This window comes from Desmodus rotundus, chromosome Y, assembly GCF_022682495.2.
Source record: "Desmodus rotundus isolate HL8 chromosome Y, HLdesRot8A.1, whole genome shotgun sequence".
Classification (NCBI taxonomy): domain Eukaryota; kingdom Metazoa; phylum Chordata; class Mammalia; order Chiroptera; family Phyllostomidae; genus Desmodus; species Desmodus rotundus.
The window spans coordinates 5,084,860-5,107,310 of NC_092332.1; the positions used below are offsets into that span (position 1 = coordinate 5,084,860).

At 39.0% G+C, this 22,451-nt stretch overlaps 1 protein-coding gene across 2 annotated transcripts in view; it reads right to left on the reverse strand.

The window, feature by feature from the left end:
• Positions 1-22,451, reverse strand: part of LOC139440569 (U2 small nuclear ribonucleoprotein auxiliary factor 35 kDa subunit-related protein 2-like) — an 83,491-nt gene that overhangs the window by 32,805 nt on the left and 28,235 nt on the right. For both annotated transcript variants that reach the window (XM_071220361.1, XM_071220362.1), the window contains exons 6-8: positions 16,015-16,133; positions 13,206-13,419; positions 1,149-1,204 (exon numbers count right to left, since the gene is read on the reverse strand). In XM_071220361.1, the coding sequence (XP_071076462.1) occupies positions 1,149-1,204; positions 13,206-13,419; positions 16,015-16,133 (389 nt within the window). The remainder of the gene's footprint in view (positions 1-1,148; positions 1,205-13,205; positions 13,420-16,014; positions 16,134-22,451) is intronic.

Below are 22,451 nucleotides of genomic sequence, written 5' to 3' on the forward strand. Positions count from 1 at the left end.
GCTTAGTTGTATTTCTTTCTGGAGCTTTGAAATGTTCTGTCATTTGGGCCTTTTTTTTTTTTTTTTTTTTGCCTTGGCGTGTCTGTTACTTTAAGGGGTGGAGCCTTAGGTGTTTCCTGGGGCGGGGTAACATTGGTCACTGTGCTGTGACGCTGTACATGGGGGAGGGGCCGAGAGGAAGCAATGGCGCCTGCCTCACTCTCCTCCGGATTTCAATCTTTCACTCTGCTACCCACAATCAAACTGGGCCCCTCTGGTGCTGGTTCCCGAGTGGGTGTGCTTCTGCACACTCTAGGCCCCTGTGGGTCTCTCCAACGACCTCTCCTGTGAGGCTGGGAGTCTCTCCTGCTGCCACCCCAACCCCCACGGGCGTTTTCAATCAGAGGTTTGAGGCTTTATTTCCCCGCGCTGGAGCCCTGGGTTGCATGGTCTGCTTCTCTCTCCGCCATTCGTCCCAGTTTATCTGTGCGCGAATGTTGGGCCGCGGGGTGCTAGCTGCCGCTCTGCCTGCCCCGTTCTCTGCCACTCTGAGTCTGGCCCTCTCGGTTTATCTGTGCGAACTTGGGGCCGCAGGGTCTGCTAGTGGTCAGACTGCCTGCCCTGTTGGTCCCACACTCCGCCAGTCTCAGTCCTGCCACGGCCACGCGAGTCCTCTCCGCCCCGGTGCCCGTCTCCGCCCCTCCTACCGGTCTGGATGAGTGTTCATTTTTTTATTTCCTTGGCGTCGGACTTCCTTGCCGTTCGATTTTCTGTCAGTTCTGGTTGTGCGAGGAGGCGCAGTGTGTCTACCTACGCCGCCATCTTGGTTCTCACACTAACTGTTTTCTTAGCTGGCTAAATAAACCTAAGTTTATTCTGGCTTCAATCTCTAGCACTTTCAATTTTTTACTAGTATATTGTCTATTTTAGATATTCTTTTCTCAGCATTGCATTTTAATAACTAAATCATATAGTGACTATAGAAAAAGGGTAAAAAAGATATATATGTGTATATTAATTGCAATGTTTTCTGTATCAGCTCATCACCTTTAATTAAAAAAATATATGTATATAAAAGTTATAAATTCAGTGAATAATCCCAGAAATTAATGTAAAGAAATAAGTATACCTTTAAAAATAAGGGCTTTTATGTTCACGATTATACTTACGATTGATACTGTACATACACATTGCCCCTCAGATGAGGTTCCAGGTTGCAGCTAACCTAAGGAGTAATGAAGAATTCTACCATTAAAAAAAATTAGTAAAAGAAACCACTCAGTTATCAAACCCAGTTTGTCCAGGCTAGCGTTACCAACATAGAGGTACTAAACTACTCGTGTCTATTAAAGATAAACTTCAGCATGTAAAAGGACTGACAGCCCTAATTATGTGATCTCTGTTTACTGGGATTTTAAAAAATAAGTAAAATATCAAAATTTTATTTTCTTGTAAATGCTGGAGTCTTTTCATCTCATTAGTCTCCCCCCTCTACAGGTTAAGTATGATCCTCTGAAATCCAAACACAAATATATGTATATACGTATACATAAAACATACATAGATACATATAGATGTGTGCCACAATATATAAATTTGTATTACATGCACACAAATTTGTTTACACATGTGAACATCCACTTACTTACAAATATATATGTAAGCAAAATGTGTCTGTATTGAAAAATTTATGTAGTTTTGCCTTCTATGCTTAAAATACTTTAAATATTTTTATTCTGTATTAGTCTCGTGTACAGCACAGTGTTAGACAATCACATACTTTACAGAGGATTCCCTCCATTCCAGTGACACCATACATACTGATTACAATATTGTTACTCTGTTTCATAGGACGTCTTTTACAGCCTGTGACTATTCTACTGCCAATCTGTACTTCTTAAATCTTTCAACTTCTTCCGAGGGGTCTAGATTCAATTTTTTGCACGTAACTTCAATTTTCCCAGCACCATTTATTGAACATACTGTCTTCACCCCATTGTGACATAAAGAATATCATACTTTTAAAGATTTTGAAATAAGAATTAATAACTCTACTGGATGCTGACTGCATCAAACTATCAAGTTTATTTTATTTACACACTTCACTAATGATGGCTAAACAAAGTGCTTTCAATTTTTCATCAATAAGCAGTTCTGTAGTTAGTATCCTTGGGAGGATATGAGGATTTTTCTATCGCGCATAACAGAAGATGTACACCAAAATGTAAGTTACATGTAAAATCACTCTGTGAAGTGGTTTTACTGGTTTAAACATCTTTGTTCATTTTTGAGATTAATAAGTTTCTTGTTTGGGAGGTGTAAAAATATGCTTTAACATTAAAAATAAAGAAGAACACTTAGAATCTGCCTTCAAAAATGATGAGTGGTTTGTATTTATGTAGCAGTAGAAAAACTTTCACATTCACAGAATAGTTTACTTTTTTCTCCAAAATAATTTTGTAATTTTACAATTTTTCTCTAAAATAGTTTTACTACAGCAACCTAAGGGGGAAAGGGAATAAAAAGATCCATAATAAGTATGAATGAACTGTACTAAGTAGGTTTTATAACACCATCCTAGTAAGAAACAATAAAAGGCCTCATGAGATCTAGGCAAGGGACATTAGAGATGATTTTGCCTAACTGAATCCAAGGACCTGTTATTAATTCCTTGGGCTAAATTAACTTGTTTTTAAATTTTCTGTACTAAAAATTTACTATGTAGTCTCCAATTATAACTGCCAATTTGATTAGCCTGAGGATCCCGATTAACATAAGGAATATGTAAACTTTAGTATCTACCTAAAATGTGAGGAGCAGGAGAGCTAAAAATGTAAAGTTTAGGATCCTAATAAGTCGTTTGACCATTTTAAAACAGGGCATTAGAATTGTTAAGATATATGTTAGGCTCAAGGTATGTAGTGGTTGCACAGAACATGATAAAGATGTTAAAGTACACTGATAGCAAAACTTATCAAATCAGCAAATACAACCAGAAAAAGAAACAAGTGTACACAACAATCAGAAAACAAGTATCTTTTTTTGGGAAGATGGTGGCCAGATAGTGGGAGCAGAGTTAACTTCTCTCTGCATCTGGGTGAAATACCTAGTCCATCAACTGAGGAACAAAGTGAACAGCCAAAAGCAGCCCAGCGTTTATGAAGATAGGAGACCAAAAAGTACAGAGGACACTGAGAAAACAGAAGGTAAGGGGATTGCGTCAAGACAAAAAGGTCCTGGGACCAATGCGGGGACCAGGGTGGCTGTGCCCCAGGCCTGCCCCTGCCCGACCTGCCCCAGGACTCCTGGGAGAGAGCTGGGTTAACGGCCCCCTCCGCTGCCAAACAAGGCCTGAGCACCACTGAGAGAGACCTGGTTGCCTGAAGTCGCAGGGAAGGGAATAGGGACAAAGTGGTAAACCCAGGGAGACCGCCAGCGCTGGCCGAGGAGAGTTGAAAGTTGGGCCATGTGAGACCCTGACTGGAGCAGCCCCTGGCCTAGCTGGAGAGGTGGGCTGTGTGAGAGAACAGGCCCTTCCTTGCAGGAAGGGAGCCACACAATTGAGCAGGAGGATTTTCCCCCAAAAGACAAAGACCCTCCAGGGCACTTTGGGGAATTCCCTGGCAGCAACAGCTCCAGTCTCCTCTCCACCCCGCCACCCGTCCAGGGACTGTGCGCACCTCAACTCGGAAGGAGCTGAGATTACAGGCACTACCCGGGGCAGGGTGCCCGGCGACTGGGAGTGTGCCCAGCGACCGGCGACTGTGTTCATCCACCAGGGAGTGCCCGCACCTCATCTCGGAGGAGGCTGATACTACAAGCACCAACCGGGGGAGGGTGCACAGCTACTGGGTTATGCCCAGCGACCTGGCAGTGGGCCGATCCACCGGGAAGTGTCTGCACCTCATCTTGGAGGGAGCTGAGAGTACTGAGCTGAGTGCCCAGTGACCGGGTGTGCGCCCAGCGACTGGGGAGTGTGCTCACTCACTGGGGAGTGTCTGCACCTCATCTTGGAGGGAACTGAGACCACAGGCACAAGGGAGAGTACAAATCAAGGAAGGCTCTGCCTGCACACCAACAGCCCGGAGAAGGCCTACCGTAAAAAAAAAAAAAAAAGAGTGGGTAGAAGCTGGGAACACCAGGATTCATCCAGGAAGAGGAAACTCACCAACAAAGGAAACACCAACAGATAAGAAGAGAAGAAGGTGAAGGAGGGAGGGGAAGCCACAGTAAGCCAAACGAGGACCTATCTGAAAATACAAATAAATAGTGAATTACTAAGAATAAACAACTAAACAAGAGCAAGAGAAAAGCTAAAAAACTCGTACACATGGAAGAACCAGCTCCAACACAACCTGCCCACACCTGCACAACAGAAGACAACAGAAGGTGGGGGACAGACTGACCCTCAGATAACCAGCTGGTGGGAAAGACCCACCAAAGAAAGACCCAACAAGAATTAAAAACCAAAGACATACACAGAGCCAACAAAAAACAGAGCCGAAGATCAGTAAGATCGGGAGATTGCAAAGACTATACCACTAATCTCACAGGTACTCTACCACAGAAATTTACACCATGGACCCAGGGGTTCAGAACAGAGCAACTTAAGAAGCAGAGGCTAACAGGAAGACTCTCACAAACAATGGGAAGACAAAGAAACAATCCCCAAATGAAACAAAAGGAGGAAGCCTCAGAAAGAATGCTAACGGAAAAACAGGCATGACAACTATCACGTAATGAGTTCAAGGAATTGGTTAAAAAGAAGCTTCATGTGCTCAAACATAATTACCAAAAGCTACAGGGAAACTACAATGAGCTCACTGCAAACTGTATCAACATGAAAAAAAAAAAAAAAAAAGAAACTATCAACAAGGGCCAAGAGGAAATGAAGAATACAATTTCTGAATTGAAGAACACAGTAGAAGGAATGAAAAGCAGACTTGATGAAGCAGAGGATCGGATCAGCGAGCTGGAGGACAAAGTAGAAAAAAACACCCAGAAAGAGCAAGAAAAGGAAAAGAGGCTCACAAAGAATGAAGAGGCAATAAGGGAAATGCAGGATAACATGAAACGTAACAATATCCGTATAATAGGAATATCAGAAGGAGAAGAAGAAGAGCAAGGGATAGAAAACCTGTTTGAAAAAGTAATGATGGAAAATTTCCCTAATCGGATGAGAGACAATGTCACCCAAATCCAGGAAACACAAAGAGTCCCAAGCAAGAGGAACCCAAAGAGGCCCACTGCAAGACACATCATAATTAAAATGTCAAAATTCCAAGACAAAGAGAGGACCTTAAAGGCAGCAAGGGAGAACAGGAAGGAACATACAATGGAGCCCCAATAAGGTTAGCAACTGACTTCTCAGTGCAAACGCTCCAAGCCAGAAGAGAATGGCAAAAAATAATCCAGGTAATGAGAACCAGAGGCCTGAAAACAAGACTACTTTACCTAGCACGGCTGTCAATCAAGATAGAAGGCCAAATAAATAGTTTCCCAGACAAAATTAGTCTAAAAGAATACACTTCCACCACAGCAGCTCTGCAAGAGATGCTAAATGGGCTGCTGTAAGGAGAGAAAGGAAAAGAGAGAAAGAGAGAAGAACACAAGTAGAAAGAATCGGCAATGAATAGGTACCTATCGATAATAACCTTAAACGTAAAAGGATTAAATGCTCCAATCAAAAGACATAGAATAGCTGAATGGATAAGAAAGCATGACCCACACATATGCTGCTTACAAGAGACCCATCTCAGGACAAAAGACTTACACAGACTGAAAGTGAAGGGGCTGGGAACAAATTTTCCAAGCAATTGGACACACGGGAAAAAGCAGGGGTAGCAATACTCATATCAGACAAAATAGACTTCAAAAGAAGGGCCATAAAGAGAGACCCAGAAGGTCACTTCATAATACTCAAAGGAAGAATCCACCAAGAAGACATCAACATTGTAAATATATATGCACCCAACATAGGAGCACCCAAATACATAAAGAAAATCTTGGAGGACTTCAAGAAAGATATTGACAGCAACACAATTATAGTAGGGGACTTTAACACCCCACTGTCAAAAATGGACAGGTCTTCCAAACAAAATATCAAGAAGGATATTGTGTCACTTAACAATACCCTAGACGAAATGGACTTAACTGATTTATATAGAGCCTTTCATCCCAAAGAAGCAAAATACACATTCCTTTCAAATGCACATGGAACTTTCTCAAAGATAGACCACATGATAGGACACAAAGCAAGCCTCAACAAATTCAAGAAAACTGAAATCATATCAAGCATTTTCTCTGACCACAGGGGACTGAAACTAGAAACAAATCTCAAGGAAAGCCCACCAACACACTCAAAACATGAAGACTGAATACCATGCTATTAAAAAATGAATGGGTGAAGAATTAATTTAGGAAAGAAATTAAACAGTTTCTGGAAACAAACAAAAATGAACTCACAACAATCCAAAATATATGGGACACAGCAAAGGCAGTCCTGAGAGGGAAGTTCATAGCAATACAGGCCTACCTGATAAACATTGAAACATTTCAAACAAACAACCTAACCCTACAGCTACAAGAACTCGAAGAACAACAACAAAGAAAGCCCAGAGGAGGCAGAAGGAAGGAAATAACCAAGATCAGAGCAGAATTAAATGACATAGAGGCTAAAAGCACAATTGTAAGGATCAACGAATCAAGGAGATGGTTCTTTGAAAAGATAAATAAAATCGACAAGCCCTTAGCAGGCTCATCAAGAAAAAAAGACAGAGGATCAAAATAAACACAATCACATATGAAAGAGGAGAGACTACAACTGATACCACAGAAATACAAAGGATTGTAAGAAATTACTATGAAAAACTGTATGCCAAGAAATATGAAGACCTACATGAAGTGGAAATTTCAAGAAAAATATAACCTCCCTAAACTCAGTGAAGAAGAAACAGAAAGCCTGAACAGACCAGTAAAGCCTGATGGAATTGAAACAGTAATCAAAAAGCTTCTGACACACAAAAGCCCTGGACCAGATGGTTTCACAGGAGAATTCTACAGAGCATGTAAGGGGGAGACCCTAACCCCCATCCTCCACAGATTATTTCAAAAAATTCAAGAAGATGGAAGACTCCCAAACTCGTTTTACGAAGCCAGCGTCACCCTAATCCCAAAACCAGAAAAGACATAACGAAGAAAGAAAACTTCCGGCCAATAACACTGATAAACATAGATGCTAAAATCCTCAACAAAATATTGGCAAACCGCGTCCAGCGATACATTAAAAAGATCATACACCATGACCAGTGGGATTCTTCCCAGGGATGCAAGGATGATACAATATTCGCAAATCAATAAACATAATATACCACATACACAAAAGCTAAGACAAACACCACTTGATCATATCAATAGATGCGGAGAAAGCATTTGATAAGGTACAGCACCCATTTATGATAAAAACCCTCAACAAAGTGGGAATAGAGGGAGCATTCCTCAACATGATAAAGGCCATGTATGAGAGACCTACAGCCAACATCATGCTCAATGGACAAAAACTTAGAGCTTTCCCACTAAGATCAGGAACAAGATAAGGATGCCCTCTCTCACCACTCCTATTCAACATAGTACTGGAAATCCTAGCCATAGCAATCAGACAAGAAAAAGAAATAAAAGGCATCCAGATTGGAAAGGAGGAAATGAAACTGTCACTGTTTGCAGATGACATGATATAGACTGCACCAAAAACCTACTCGATCTAAAAAATGAATTTGGCAAAACAGCTGGATACAAAGTCAATACTCAGAAATCAAAGGCAAAATCAACAACGAAACTGCAGAAACATAAATCAGGAAAAAAAATCCCATTAGAAATAGCAACAAGAAAAATAAAGTACCTAGGAATAAACCTAACCAAGGAGGTTAAAGACCTGTACTCAGAAAACTACACAACATTGAAGAAAGAAATTAAGGAAGACACAAACAAATGGAAGCATGTACCATGCTCATGGATTGGGAGAATTAACATCACCAAAATGGCCATACTACCCAAAGCAATTTATAGATTCAATGGAATCCCTATTAGAGTACCCATGACATATTTCACAGCTATACAATGAACATTTCAGAAATTCATATGGAACCATAAACGACCCCGATTAGCCGCAGCAATTTTGAGAAAGAAGAACAAAGCAGGAGGGATCACAATACCTGACATCAAACTGTATTACAAGGCCACTGTAATCAAAACAGCCTGGTACTGGCATAAAAACAGGCACATAGACCAATGGAACAGAACAGAGAGCCCAGAAATAAACTCAAGTCTTTACGGTCAATTAATATTTGACAAAGGAGGCAGGGGCATAAAATGGAGCAAAAACAGCCTCTTCAACAGAGGGTGTTGGGAGATCTGGACAGCTACATGCAAAAAAATGAAACTCGATCACCAACTTACGCCATACACAAAAATAAACTCAAGATGGATAAAAGACTTAAATATAAGTCGTAACACCATAAAAGTCCGAGAAGAAAACATTGGCAGGAAAATCCCAGACATTCCATTCAACAACATCCTCACATTCATGTCCCCTAAAGCAAGGGACATAAAGGAAAGAATAAACAAACGGGACCTCATCAAAATAAAAAGCTTCTGCATGGTAAAAAAGAAAAAACACAGCACCAAATTACAAAGAGAACCAACAGTATGGGAGATCATACTTGCCAATGGTACCTCAGACAAGGGCCTGATCTCCAAAATATATAAAGAACTCACACGACTCCACTCCAGGAAGACAAACAACCCAATTAAAAATTGGGCAAAGGACTTGAACAGACACTTCTCCAAGGAAGACATACAGAGGGCCCAGAGACATATGAAAAGATGCTCAGCATCACTAGCCATCAGAGAGATGACAATTAAAACCACAATGAGGTACCACTTCACACCAGTCAGAGTGGCCAACATAAACAAATCCACAGACAAATGTTGAAGAGTATGCAGAGAAAAGGGAACCCTAGGGCACTGTTGGTGGGAATGCAGACTGGTGCGGGCACTGTGAAAAACAGTATGGAATTTCCTCAGAAAACTAAAAATGGAACTGCTCTTTGACCCAGCAATTCCACTGCTGGGATTATACCCTAAGAACCCTGAAATAGCAATCCAAAAGAGGCTATGTACCTCAATGTTCACAGAAGCACAATTTACAATAGGCAAGACTGGAGGCAGCCTTAGTGCCCTTCAGCAAATGAGCAGATCAAATACTACGGTACATTTGCACAATGGAATTCTATGCAGCAGAGAGAAAGAAGGAGCTTATACTCTTTGCAAAAGCATGGATGGAACTGGAGAGCATTATGCTAAGTGAAATAAGCCAGGTGGTGAGGGAAAAATACCATATGATCTCACTTTTAACTGGAATATAATCAACAAAAGAAGAAAAGCAAAGAAAATATAACCAGACATTGAAATTAAGAACAATGTAACAACAGCCAGAGGGCAATGGGGGTGGGGGCGGTATAGTGGGCCGAGGGGTGTACAGGAGCTACTATAAAGGACACAAGGACAAAATCAAGGGGGAGGGTAGTGGTGGGGGAGGGAGGTGGAATTGTCTGGGGTGGAGGGATGGGGAGAAAATGCAGACAACTGTAACTGAATAAACATTAAAAAAAATTTAAATTAAGAAAAACCAAAAGAAAACAATGTAACTAAGAACAATAGTTAGTTCCTTACAATCTCAATAATCACTGTAAATGTAAACAAAAAAATTTTTCCATAAAAGATGTAGTATGTCTGAATAAAAAGAGATCAAACGCATAACTCTATACCTAAAATAAGAAAACTATTTAAAAACTTGCATAATCTGAATATACATTTATTGAAAGACAGTATTCAGAAAGATGTCCTACATCATTAATTATCAAGCAAAAAGCAAATTAAAACCAGAATGAGATATAATGTCACACATGTTGGAATGGCTGTTATCAAAAAGACTAAAACCAGGAGGCATTGGTCAGAATGTGGAGAAAAATAAACCCTGTCTCATGCACATTGGTGATATAGTTAGTATGGAAAACAGTTATTTAGGATACTCAAAAAATTAAAAATAGAACTATCATGTTTTCTCTGCTTCTGCAGACTTGTGCAAGATGTATGTTTTGGTGTGTTTCAGATTTGGCATTATGCCCTGGCTGGGCAGGTCAGTTGGTCAGAGCATCACCCACCAAGGTTGTGGGTTTGATCCCGTCAGGGCACATACAAGGATCAACCAATGAATGCATCAATAAGGAGAACAACCGATCAATGTTTCTCTCTAAAGTCAAGAAATGAAATTAAAAAAACAAGAATCAGCATCATTTGTGGATGTGTAAAAGAGGTCAGTAATGCTTTACAAGAAGTAAAGCATTACTTCTGAAGACTCCCTTTCTCAACAATGACCTAGCATGAGGAATTTGTGCAGGTGCCAAGACTTTAAGCAAGTGCCAAGTCCTTTTTTGAGCATTTGCATGTAACTGTGACAAGCATGTTGAATTGGTGGAGAATTTTTGTTTTGAATGCCAGATGAACCTAATTAAGGTTGATGACAAGAAGAAAGGAGAATGCTTAGGCCTCTGCAAATTTGAGAGATGAAAAACCCTATACAGTCACTGGGTGCAGTTAAGGACATGGCAAAGAGTTTCAGGGAAAGAATGTCATGAAGGAGTACTTTACATGCAAGAAATGAACATAAAACTTCACTTTCCTGCCTAAAAAAAATAAAGTAAAATACAGTATGACCCAGCAATTCCACTTCTGGTTATTCATTCCAAAGAAAGTTAGAACACTAAATTAAGAAGATATATGCACCACTGTGTTTCCTATGGCATTATTTACAATGGCCCACTGAAACTGCAAAAACCATGATCACCTACAGATGAGTGGCAAGAAAAATATAATGTATAGTAAATGGAATATGACTCAGGTATACAAAGCAATAAAATCTTGGCATTTGTGACAATGTGGATAGTACAGGCATTATACCTGGTGAAGTAAGTCATAGAAATATAAATGTTGTAATTATCTCATTTACATAGATCCTAGAAACAAAAAAATCATAGAAAAAGACGTAATATGTATAGTTAACAAATGCAGGAGTTTGGTGGTGGGGAAATTTGATGGAAGTGGTGAAAAGGTAACAAGTACTACAGATAGTATACAACATTATGACTATAACTAATACAGCTGTATGGTATGTTTAAAAATTGAAGAGAGTAAAGGGTTTCTCATTTTTTGGGGGACAGATAACTGTATGACTTTATGGCCGTTAACTAAATTTATTATGGTAATCATTTCACAACACAATAGTCAACTTATTAAGATGAATCTTAATTTTATGCAGTAACATATATTAATTACATCTCAATAAAACCAAAATAAGAAAACATCATAGAGCTTGAATTTTAAGCAAAAGAAAATTTTAGATAATGGGTTAACGGTGGGATTTCCATTAATCAGTATTAAGTTTTGAAAGCATATGCGCTATAAATACTCTAAACACTTATAAAATTTAGAGGCTAAAGAAGGAAGATGCTGATAATCTACTTCTGAGGTGAGGAAAAGGCTTGCAGGGGTAAAGTGTTTTATTGTGAAGCACAGGCCTACTCAAACCCACACTTGACTCCTCAGCTATGCTTCTAACATGGTTGTGTTGTGTTGACAGACTATCCACTTCAGTTTTTATTCATTGTACTGAGAATTAGTGCAGAGATAGGAAGATATACACAAGAGAAACAACAGATCAGAAGCAAAAGATAAACTGAAAGAAAAAAAAATTTTTTTTTAATTTTAAACTCAGTAAAGAGGAGTGGAGCATTGATTTTAATGGTTGCATTTAGCCTTCAAGGGTAATAAGAGTGTTGCTGGTTGGTAACTTTATTGTATTGTCTGTTCTAACTCTTAAGTGCCATTTCTGACTATCAGAAAACAACCCAAAGGGTTAGTTTTATCTTTTTTCAAATTATGTGGTGATCTGTGCTTTTTCCTAATAAAATCATTCATGTTAGAATCTTCTGATGAAATCATAAACAAGTCAGAAGGCTTCAGTATGATAGGGTTACAGTAATGGTCCCTGACAGTAACAGCATTAGACCTGGTTTGACTTAGCTTTTAAGAATATTTTTAGTAACCAGAGGGGAGGTGGGAGGGGACAATGGGAGATAAAGGACAGAGGGTTTTCAGGAACAATTATAAAGGACACATGGACAAAACCAAAAGGGAGTAGGATCAAGGGTGGGAAGTGGGGATGGCTGGGATGGGGGGGATGGTGGGGATAAAATGGGGACAACTGTACTTGAACAACAATTAAAAAATAAATTAAAAATAGTATTTCAAAAAATTATTATGTGCACATAATAACATTTATTATTATTATACTTTTCCTTCACTCAGTATCACAAACCATAATTTTTGGACACTATGTTCACTATGGAAGTATCCAATGTATAAAAGTAATGTAAAAATATCATGATGTATGGTCTCAACTCCAAAAGGAACAATGTGCAGGTTGCTTGAAGGGGAAAGCAAGCACTGTCAACACAATGAACTAACAAAATGTTTGTGTTATGCTGCAGCTGTAGATCAAACCAACTACAAAGGAAGGGCGTGCACTCATCATCATAGACAACATGTAAGTGAATGCTGCATTAACTACCTGCAGAGATTTGCAAAGAATTCATAGGGTGTAAAGGAGCTGAACCATAAAGATACAGAATAAATAATCCTTTGCAATAAAAACTTCAGCATCTAACTAATATATGGTAGTGCTAGTTTATGATTTCATGTAGTACCTGTACTATAAAGCAATGAGGAGTGTAAAAAAGAAGGTAAGCCAGTGCACTGGCTGCTGTGGGTCAGTGATTGAGCACCAGCTTGCACACCAAAGGGTCACTGGCTCGATTCCCAGTCAGGGCACACGTGTAGGTTGCTGACCAGGCCCTTGGTAGGGGATACACGAGAGGCAACTATACAGTGATGTGTGTCTCTCCCTCTCTTCCCCTCCCTTCTCCTCTATAAAAATAAAGGTAAGCCCTAGGGGCGGAACATTCACCAAGTGGTTGGGTGGCTGACATGGGGGCAGGCACTGTGCCATCACACACGCCCCCACCCAGATGGAGTGCCCTTGCTCCCCCATCCCGTCAGGTACTTCAGCAGGGAGTGAACCCATCCCCTTCAGGCACACTGTGTATGCCCACCTTGAACTGGATCACCTTCCCCACGTTCTTGAACTCAGGGAGCACGTCCTCGTAGAAGTCTAGGAACTGCTGGTAGGTCTCCTCTTCACTGTACTCCAAGCTGGCGTCGGGGTCATAGTCATCCCTTCTGCACTGCTCCATTCCAAATGTTGTGAACATGCTTCTAATGAGGAGCGTGGGGCTCGATGTGGGGAAATTGTGTTTACGTGAACACCTGCACAGGAGGCAAAAGTTTACATTCAGTAGCCCAATAGTTATACATTACACATGAAGAGCTTGCTTTAAACTCTGAATAGAGACTTGGGAACTCAAATATTTAGACTTAATTGTAATATAATTAATTTCACTTAAACATGCAATTTCAACACTTATAAAGACTGTATTGACAGTGACAAGCTTGGATGGCATAACTTAGTTGGCTGCCTTGTTCCACAAAGCAAAAGGTCACTGGTTCAATTCCTGGACAAGACACATGCCTGCTGTGTGGGTTTGCTCCCCTGTCAGGATACGTAGGAGAGGCAGTCAATTGGTGTTTCTCACTCTCTCTTTCTACCTCCCTATTCCTCTCTCCAAAAAAAGGAAAAGAGTAGCAAAGTACGGCCTGTCATTAAAATGTACATTTGGGATTTATTTCCAAATACTTATGCCATTCAGCTCCCTTTCAATGAAGTTCAGCAAGCTTTATGTATGTAAAAGCACAGGAAAAACATCCACTTAACCCAAAAATTGTAGTAATCTGCAGAGTTATCATATGTAGGACTCTAGAGAGTACCCACTTATGTGAGAATAATGCATACAAACCTTGTGCTTCATTATTCTTCAAAGACATTATTATTAAAAAAAAAAACTGAAGGTCTGTATTGAGCATCAGCATCATATTGATGTTTATTTGCATCATTTTTCCAACATCACTCACTCACTTCCTATCTGTGCCACATTTTGGTAATTTTCACAATATTTCAAACTTTTTCATTATTTTATTCCTTAATGTAATCTGTGATCAGTAATCCTTGATGTAACTACTTTTATTATTTTTGGGTGCCACCACCATGTACATTTAAATGACAAACTTAATAATTGTATATGTTGTGACTGCTATACAGACAAACTGTCTGCCTATATTTCTAGCTCTCTTCTTGCCTTCCTATTCCCTGAAACAACAATACTAAACTTATCCATAACACTGGACTCTTTAGACTGAACTGAAAGGAAGGGTCACATAGCTGTTCCTTTAAATCAAAAGCTGGAAAAAATCAAGCTGAGTGAGGGAGGTATGTTGAAATCCAAGACTACCCTAAAACTAGTCATTCGGCACAAAATTAGTTAGACAAGCTGTGAATGCTAAGAAAAAGGTTTTGAAAGAAATGAAAAGTGTTACTGCAGTGAAGACTGCAATGATAGGAAGGTGAAACAGACTTACTACTGCAGTTTATTTATTACATGTTATTATAATCAATATAATTTTATTTTAATAAATGAGGTTAAACATTATGAAGAACAGGATTGTTTTCTTAGTTTAAATGTGGGCAATGCTGAGCTGAGTCAGCTGTATGTGAATAATTAGAGGTACCTAAAAAAGCGAGAAAATTTATCTTGGCTGGTAGTATTACCTGTAAATTGAGATTTTAGAAGTATGAAGAAGATATAGTACCACACAAGTTCCTTTCTTGAATACAATATAGAAAAGAACCATATAGTTTTGCATTATACACTTAATGAATTTGTCTATGCTTTTCTCTTTTTAGGATTAATAGATTTTCTAATGATTTGATTTTTTTTTGTAGAAATCAGAAAGAAAATGAGAGTTTGTCTCAGATGCACTCATTCATTATGAATACTTTACCCAGTTTGGTTATTAACATAATAAACAAATTACAAAAAGCAAAAGTACGTGTAAGAGCAATGTTTAAATATAAGTTGAATCAATAGACATCAACATTTACTTTTCCAGACAAATATTTTGTTTTAGATAACCCAATCCAGATGAGAATAATAACTCAGAGAACAGCAGCAACAATGATCATAGTGAAAATGCCAGCAAACGCTAAGACAACACTTGCTTTGTGCTTGGCATTGTTGCATGTGCTTCCTAAGCATTCACTCATTTGAGTGTGAACTACCTTATAGGGATAATTGTTCTAATACTCATCTATATGAAATAAAATTAAAACAAAGAACTTAAGTAACTTTTTAAAAGTGACAACTGTGAACACTTGTTTTAAAAACCAGAAGCCTGTTCCTAAGTCTGAGCATACTAAGAATAATTTCCCTCTCTTCATTGATCTTGTCCTTCAGAGATATCCAGTTGACTCCAGCAATTTTTAAAAGTATAGGGGCAGTGAAGAACACTGGGGGCAAAATTGGGACAACTGTAATTGAACACCACTAAAAACACCCAACAAACAGAAACAAACAACATAAATAAAAAATAAAAGATATTGACTAAAAAATAAAATTAAAAAAACTTATTTTGCATAGTGTTTTCTATTTGAAAAACAAAGTCAGAATGTTTCCTGAGACATCACTAATATATTAATCCCCATCTATGTTGCCCATACAGATTAGTGGAGCCATAGGTAGAAAACAGAAGGCAGAACATCTTCATAAAGTTGTGGGAAGAATTCAATGGAATCACCATCAGATAACTGGCCTAAGCGCACCTGGGGAATAGATGTTGGTGAGTAAACAATGGTTTGCAGAGGAACTGGAGAAGCTGCAAGAACAAAGCAATGCCTGTGCTTATCCCTAAAAAGAACTCAAGATCCTCAAAGTTTTCACTCTGAAACTCAGAACATAAATAAAAATTTACCTATCTCCGAATCTGCAAGCTCCTGTTTTACTGTAGAATGCACAGTTAGCTCGATCTTTCTCCATTATTCTTAAGTCCATGGGTGGTTCTGGGTTTTGCCATGTGGCAGCAGTTGCAAACTGTTGAAAACAACCATGACTTTACTGATGGTGTAAAAATCCATAAATAATTAAATGTTTAAAATGTATTCAAGTATTTTGGTCAAAAATAAAAAGATTCTTTTAACAACGTACACACTTAGGTTGTAACACTGAATTGAGACTTTAAAAAAAATTGTGCTGAGACACGACCTGTGTATCTCTCTTAGCTCCCAGTTATTGCCCACTATCATGCATCACTATGGCAACTGGGAGTAGTCACCAAGGTTTCCCTTTGTCCATCCACTCTGGAAGGGGTCAAAAGACTTGATAGAGAAGCACCACTGAGAAATCAAGGTTACTCTGAAGCAGGTTAAACAGACCATTGTCGGCTAAGAGTGTGCTGTTGTTCATCTGTACATTAAGGACTAGAAACAAGTACAGCCCACAGGGATGATTCAATACTATTTTTATTCTTCAGTAAACTTTTGTTGCTCTTCTATAAAACACAGTCACAAAAGTGACTGCATATATTCAGACTTGATCTAAATAGTTCACTACAAAATTAATGTTACTGGAACACTATTCTTATAAAGGGCATTAATAGGTCTCAAATATTTTAATAAAATATTTTGAAAATAACACATATTTCATCCATTCCAGTATCTTTTCCCCTACTTCCTGTAAATGCACACACAGGACTAATGAAAAAATGGAAGTCAGGTAAGTCACAGTTAATTTACTGGATCAAAACTTGATGTATAACAATTTTTAAGAGTACCCATGACATATTTCACAGCTATACAATGAACATTTCAGAAATTCATATGGAACCATAAATGACCCCGATTAGCCGCAGCAATTTTGAGAAAGAAGAACAAAGCAGGAGGGATCACAATACCTGACATCAAACTGTATTACAAGGCCACTGTAATCAAAACAGCCTGGTACTGGCATAAAAACAGGCACATAGACCAATGGAACAGAACAGAGAGCCCAGAAATAAACTCAAGTCTTTACGGTCAATTAATATTTGACAAAGGAGGCAGGAGCATCAAATGGAGCAAAAACAGCCTCTTCAACAGATGGTGTTGGGAGATCTGGACAGCTACATGCAAAAAAATGAAACTCGATCACCAACTTACGCCATACACAAAAATAAACTCAAGATGGATAAAAGACTTAAATATAAGTCGTAACACCATAAAAGTCCTAGAGAAAAACATTTGCAGGAAAATCTCAGAGATTCCACGCAGCAACATCCTCACAGACATGTCCCCTAAAGCAAGGGCCATAAAGGAAAGACTAAGCAAATGGGACCTCATCAAAATAAAAAGCTTTTGCAGGGCTGAAGAAAACAGCACTAAAATACAAAGAGAACAAACAGTATGGGAAAACATATTTGCCAGTGATACCTCAGACAAGGGCCTGATCTCCAAAATATATAAAGAACTCACACGACTCCACTCCAGGAAGACAAACAACCCAGTTAAATAATGGGCAAAGGACTTGAACAGACACTTCTCCAAGGAAGACACACATAGGGCCCAGAGACATATGAAAAGATGCTCAGCATCACTAGCCATCAGAGAGATGCAAATTAAAACCACAATGAGGTACCATCTAACACTGGTTACAGTGACCAACATAAACAAATCCACAAACAAATGTTGGAGAGGATGCAGAGAAAAGGGAACCCTAGTGCACTGTGGGTGGGAATGCAGACTGGTGAGGCCACTATGGAAAACAGTATGGTATTTCCTCAGAAAACTAAAAAGGAACTGCCCTCTGACCCAGCAATTCCGCTGCTGGGATTACACCCTAAGAACCCTGAAACACCCATCCAAAAGAACCTGTGCACCCCAATGTTCATAGCAGCACAATTTACAACAGCCATGTACTGGAAGCAACCTAAGTGCCCATCAGCAAACGAGTGGATCAAAAACTATGGTACATTTGCACAATGGAATTCTATGCAGCAGAGAGAAAGAAGGAGCTCATACCCTTTGCAACAGCATGGATGGAACTGGAGAGCATTATGCTAAGTGAAATAAGCCAGGCGCTAAGGGACAAATACCTTATGATCTCACCTTTAACTGGAACATAATCAACAGAAGAAAAAAAGCAAACAAAATATAACCAGAGACACTTAAGAACAATCTAACAATGGGCCAGGGGGAGTGGGGAGGGGACAGTGAGGAGAGGGGATTACAGGAACTACTATGAAGGACACATGGACAAAACCAAGGGGGAGGGTGGAGGTGAGGGAGGGAGGTGAGTTTTGCTGGGGTGGGGTAGGGGGATGGGGAGAAAGGGCACACAACTGTAACTGAATAACAATAAAAAAAAAAGAACCATCTGGGGCCATCAGCCTTCTATTTTTCATCACTTTAAATACATTATGCCAATGCCCCCCCCAAAAAAAACCTACAATTTTTAAAACCCTGCATATGCAAGGGTTCATGTTCTATTTTACTGTCCATAGCACTGACCTCCCAGACCGATTTCAAAGAAATATAGGTAAGAATTTTTATTTAGATAGATAATGTAATTAAATACACTGCAAAATATATAAAGAATATTCCTATTAGCAGAGACAACACATTCTAGGTTTTATGATGAGGTATCAATGACTGTTATTACGATACAGTACTAGCTAAAACATTTAATGAAACCTAGAATATGACATGAACAAAAGCATTTAGGATATATGGGATTTTCAAACTTACTGATATGGCAAAGTAAGTCTGCAATACTCCACTAAATTTCTACCCAACTAGAATTAAAACAAGTTTTAATTCCTAGACTTCTGTGACTTTAACCCTTAAGCATTCCATAAAATAACCTGTACCAAATCATTTAAGAGTGCTCCATAACTTGTGCTCAGAACACAACTCTTTTTCTTCCATTACTCATGCAAGTGCCCTATCTCAGTAAATGGTGCTGCAACTTACTTGCCAACTTGTTCAAACTAAATTCCTAACAGCATGACTTGCATTCCTCCTTTTGCTCCCCTCTCTTCCCTCAGTCTTCCAAGATTTGATTGACTCTACTGCAATATACCCCCAAATCTGTATACTTATCTTTATTAAGCACTAAGCTTATTCAAACTATCCTCATATACTATCTGAAACAGCAATATTCTAAGTGGTCACCTTTCTATATTCTTGGCTCCTCAGCGTTCCTTACTGCCCATTCTTTACATAAAATTGTGTGAATCATCAGTGAAAAGTAAAGACAATGACTTCCCATTACACTTAATATAAAAATGTAATCCAAGAAGCCTTATGTGTCCTGACCCTGTCTACCCTGTTAACCATGTCCTCCATCCTTAAAGCTCTCTCCTTCAATCACTACCATTAGGAGGCACTCTAGACTTCTTTGAGCTCCATGCTCATGACGTTCCCTGAGAAAACCAATGCAATAAGAACAGGGACTCTGTTCTATCTCCATCAAATGGATAACTGTCTAGCAGAAAGCAGACATACATACTGCATATCCTTCTACATACTCTAAGAACTCACTCCATTTTTACTGTTTCTGTTTAATCCCTACTAGACTTTCTTAAAAATCAAAGCATTTAAAAGCCTTAGTTTTTACCTGATCCCTCAAAGATCTCAATTGAAGAATATTCTGTTAGAACAGGAATTAATTCCTAAGAAAAGGTCAAAAAGCAACAAGTTTTGGGTCCTGAAAACCCAAAATGATCTGTCCTGTTGCACCTAGAAAGCAGTGCTCAAATAAAAGTACCTACAATTTGGACTGGAGTTAAATAATGATTCAGATACAAGGGAAAAAGGCCCTAGAAACTACCTCTACCCATCATGAATAAGATTAACCAGATGCCTATTTCCCCATGAAGAGATGGTTAACTACTCAACTTTATGTTATTCAAAACTTAGCAATATCACACAAAAAAACTTCCTTATAAAAATACTTCCTTATAAATACTTCCTTATACCTGTAATTTTTTTCCAATAAACACTAGTATTAAGAAACTATCAAAATATACCAAGTCAATGTTTAAAACCAGTCCTTAAAGATATGAAGAATATAAACACATAACTTAAAATTTATTTTCTTTAATAAGCAAAGTCTTTTACCAAGAGACTGAAAACCACATCAAGATTTAATAATCACATCAAAAAAAATCTCCTAATTTTCATCTCTAATTTCTTTAACTGAATACTTCTTGTTGATATTTTAATTCTCACTTAGGCCTTGAAGGTACTAATAAAATACGGCATTTTCCTCTAAAGAAGTCAACCCCCACACAACAGAACCCTAGAATAACAAGACCATTTGCCAGAGTGGTATATAGTATAAAGCAGGAAGCTGGCTGTCTGCTTTGGAAAAAAAAACACACAACTTTTTTGTTGGAACACAGCCACATCTATTTGCTTACCTATGATCATCATGGCTACTTATGCACTATAGTGGCAGAGCTGAATAGTTATAACCATGGATTTTCCAGCCTCAAGAGCCTAAAGCATTTACTCTCTCCTTTACATTTTTCCCCTATTATAAAGCATACACTGGGTAGAGTTAAGAAGAAATTTTAAATTAAGATGTTTTGGGGAGTTCTGGCCAAGAGGGAGGTATAGGCTGAAATACTTCACTTCCTTACATAACCCAAACAAGAATAAAAACCAAATTAAAAACAAAAAAGGCCCTAGAACTGCCAGAAAATCAAACTGCATGGAACTCTGACAACCCAGAAGATAAAGAAACATTCATCCATACTGGTAGGAGGGGCACAGATGGGCAGGCGGGCAGACAGGTCTGACAAGGAAGGCAGCAGACCACGTGGGCAAGGCAAGGTCTTGTTAACTGGTGGTCTCACATTAGCATGGGGATAAGCTAGGAGGATAAATGGGGTAAGGTGAATAAGACAGACAGAGAAACATAGGGTTTCAGTACAGGAAACTAAAGACTCAAAACCTACAGCTGTAAAATTCTGTGGGAGTTGTGAAGGCACACCAAACTCCAGCCTCACAGAAGAGTCTGTTGTAGACACCCACAGGGTCTTAGAACTTACACAAACCCACACAGCTGTATTAACACCTGAAAAGGCACTATTTGCTTGTAGGATGTGAGGGAAGTTACTGTAAGGCGGAGAGAGAGTAGAGCAAGTGGCATTGTTTCCTCTCTGAACTCTCCACCACAACCCAGCAAAGAGGGTTGCCCCACCTTGGTGAATAGTTATGGCTCCACAGCTTACAACATACCACGTGTACCAAGACAAAGAAATATGGTTCAAATGAAAGACAAGATCAAAACTCCAGAAAAAGAACTAAGCAACAAGGAGATAGACAACCTATCAGATGCAGAGTTCAAAACAATGATAATAAGGTGCTCAAAGAAATGATCAAGCTTGGTTTTAAAATGAAGGAGAAAATGAAAGCTATACAAACTCTAGTAAAGAAAAGCCTACAGGGAACCAACAGTGAAGGGAAGGAAAATGGGACTCAAATCAATGATTTGGAACAAAAGGAAGAAATGAACATTCAATCAGAACAGAAGGAAGAGAGAATTTAAAAAAATGAGGAGAGGCTGAGGGACCTCTGGGACAATTTTAAAAGCTCCAACATCTGAATCATAGGGGTGCCAGAAGGAGAAGAAGAAGAGCAAGAAATTGAACACTTATTTGAACAAAAAATGAAGGAAAACTTCCCCAATATGGTAAAGGAAACAGACTTCCAGAAAGTCCAGGCAGCTCAGAGAGTCCCAAAGAAGTTGGATCCAAGGAAGCACACACCAAGGCACATCATAATTAAATTACCCAACATTAAAAATAAGGAGAGAATCTTAAAAGCAATAAGAGATAAGGAGAGAGTCACCCACAAAGGAGTTCCCATATGACTGTCAGCTGATTTCTCAAAAGAATCCTTACAGGCAAGAAGGGGCTGGAAAGAACTATTTGAAGTCATGAAAGACAAGGACCTCCATCCAAGATTACTCCATCCAGCAAAGCTATCATTTAGAATGGAAGGGCAGATAAAGTGCTTCTCAGATAAGGTCCAGTTAAAGCAGTCCATCATCACCAAGCCCTTATTATATGAAAGTTAAAGGGACTCATCCCAGAAATAGAAAAGCAAAAACTATGAACAGTAAAATGGTAACCAACTCAAAACTATCAAACTGGACCTAAAAATAAAAACAAACAAAGCAAACAACTAGAACAGGAACAGAATCACAGAAATGGAGATTATAGGGAGGCCTATCAGTGGGGAGTGGGTGGGGGGAATGAGGGGAAATGGTACAGGGAATAAGCAGCATAAATGGGGCCCTGGCTGGTGTAGACTGAGTGCCGGCCTGAGAACCAAAGGGTTGCCAATGATTCCCAGTCAGGGCACATGC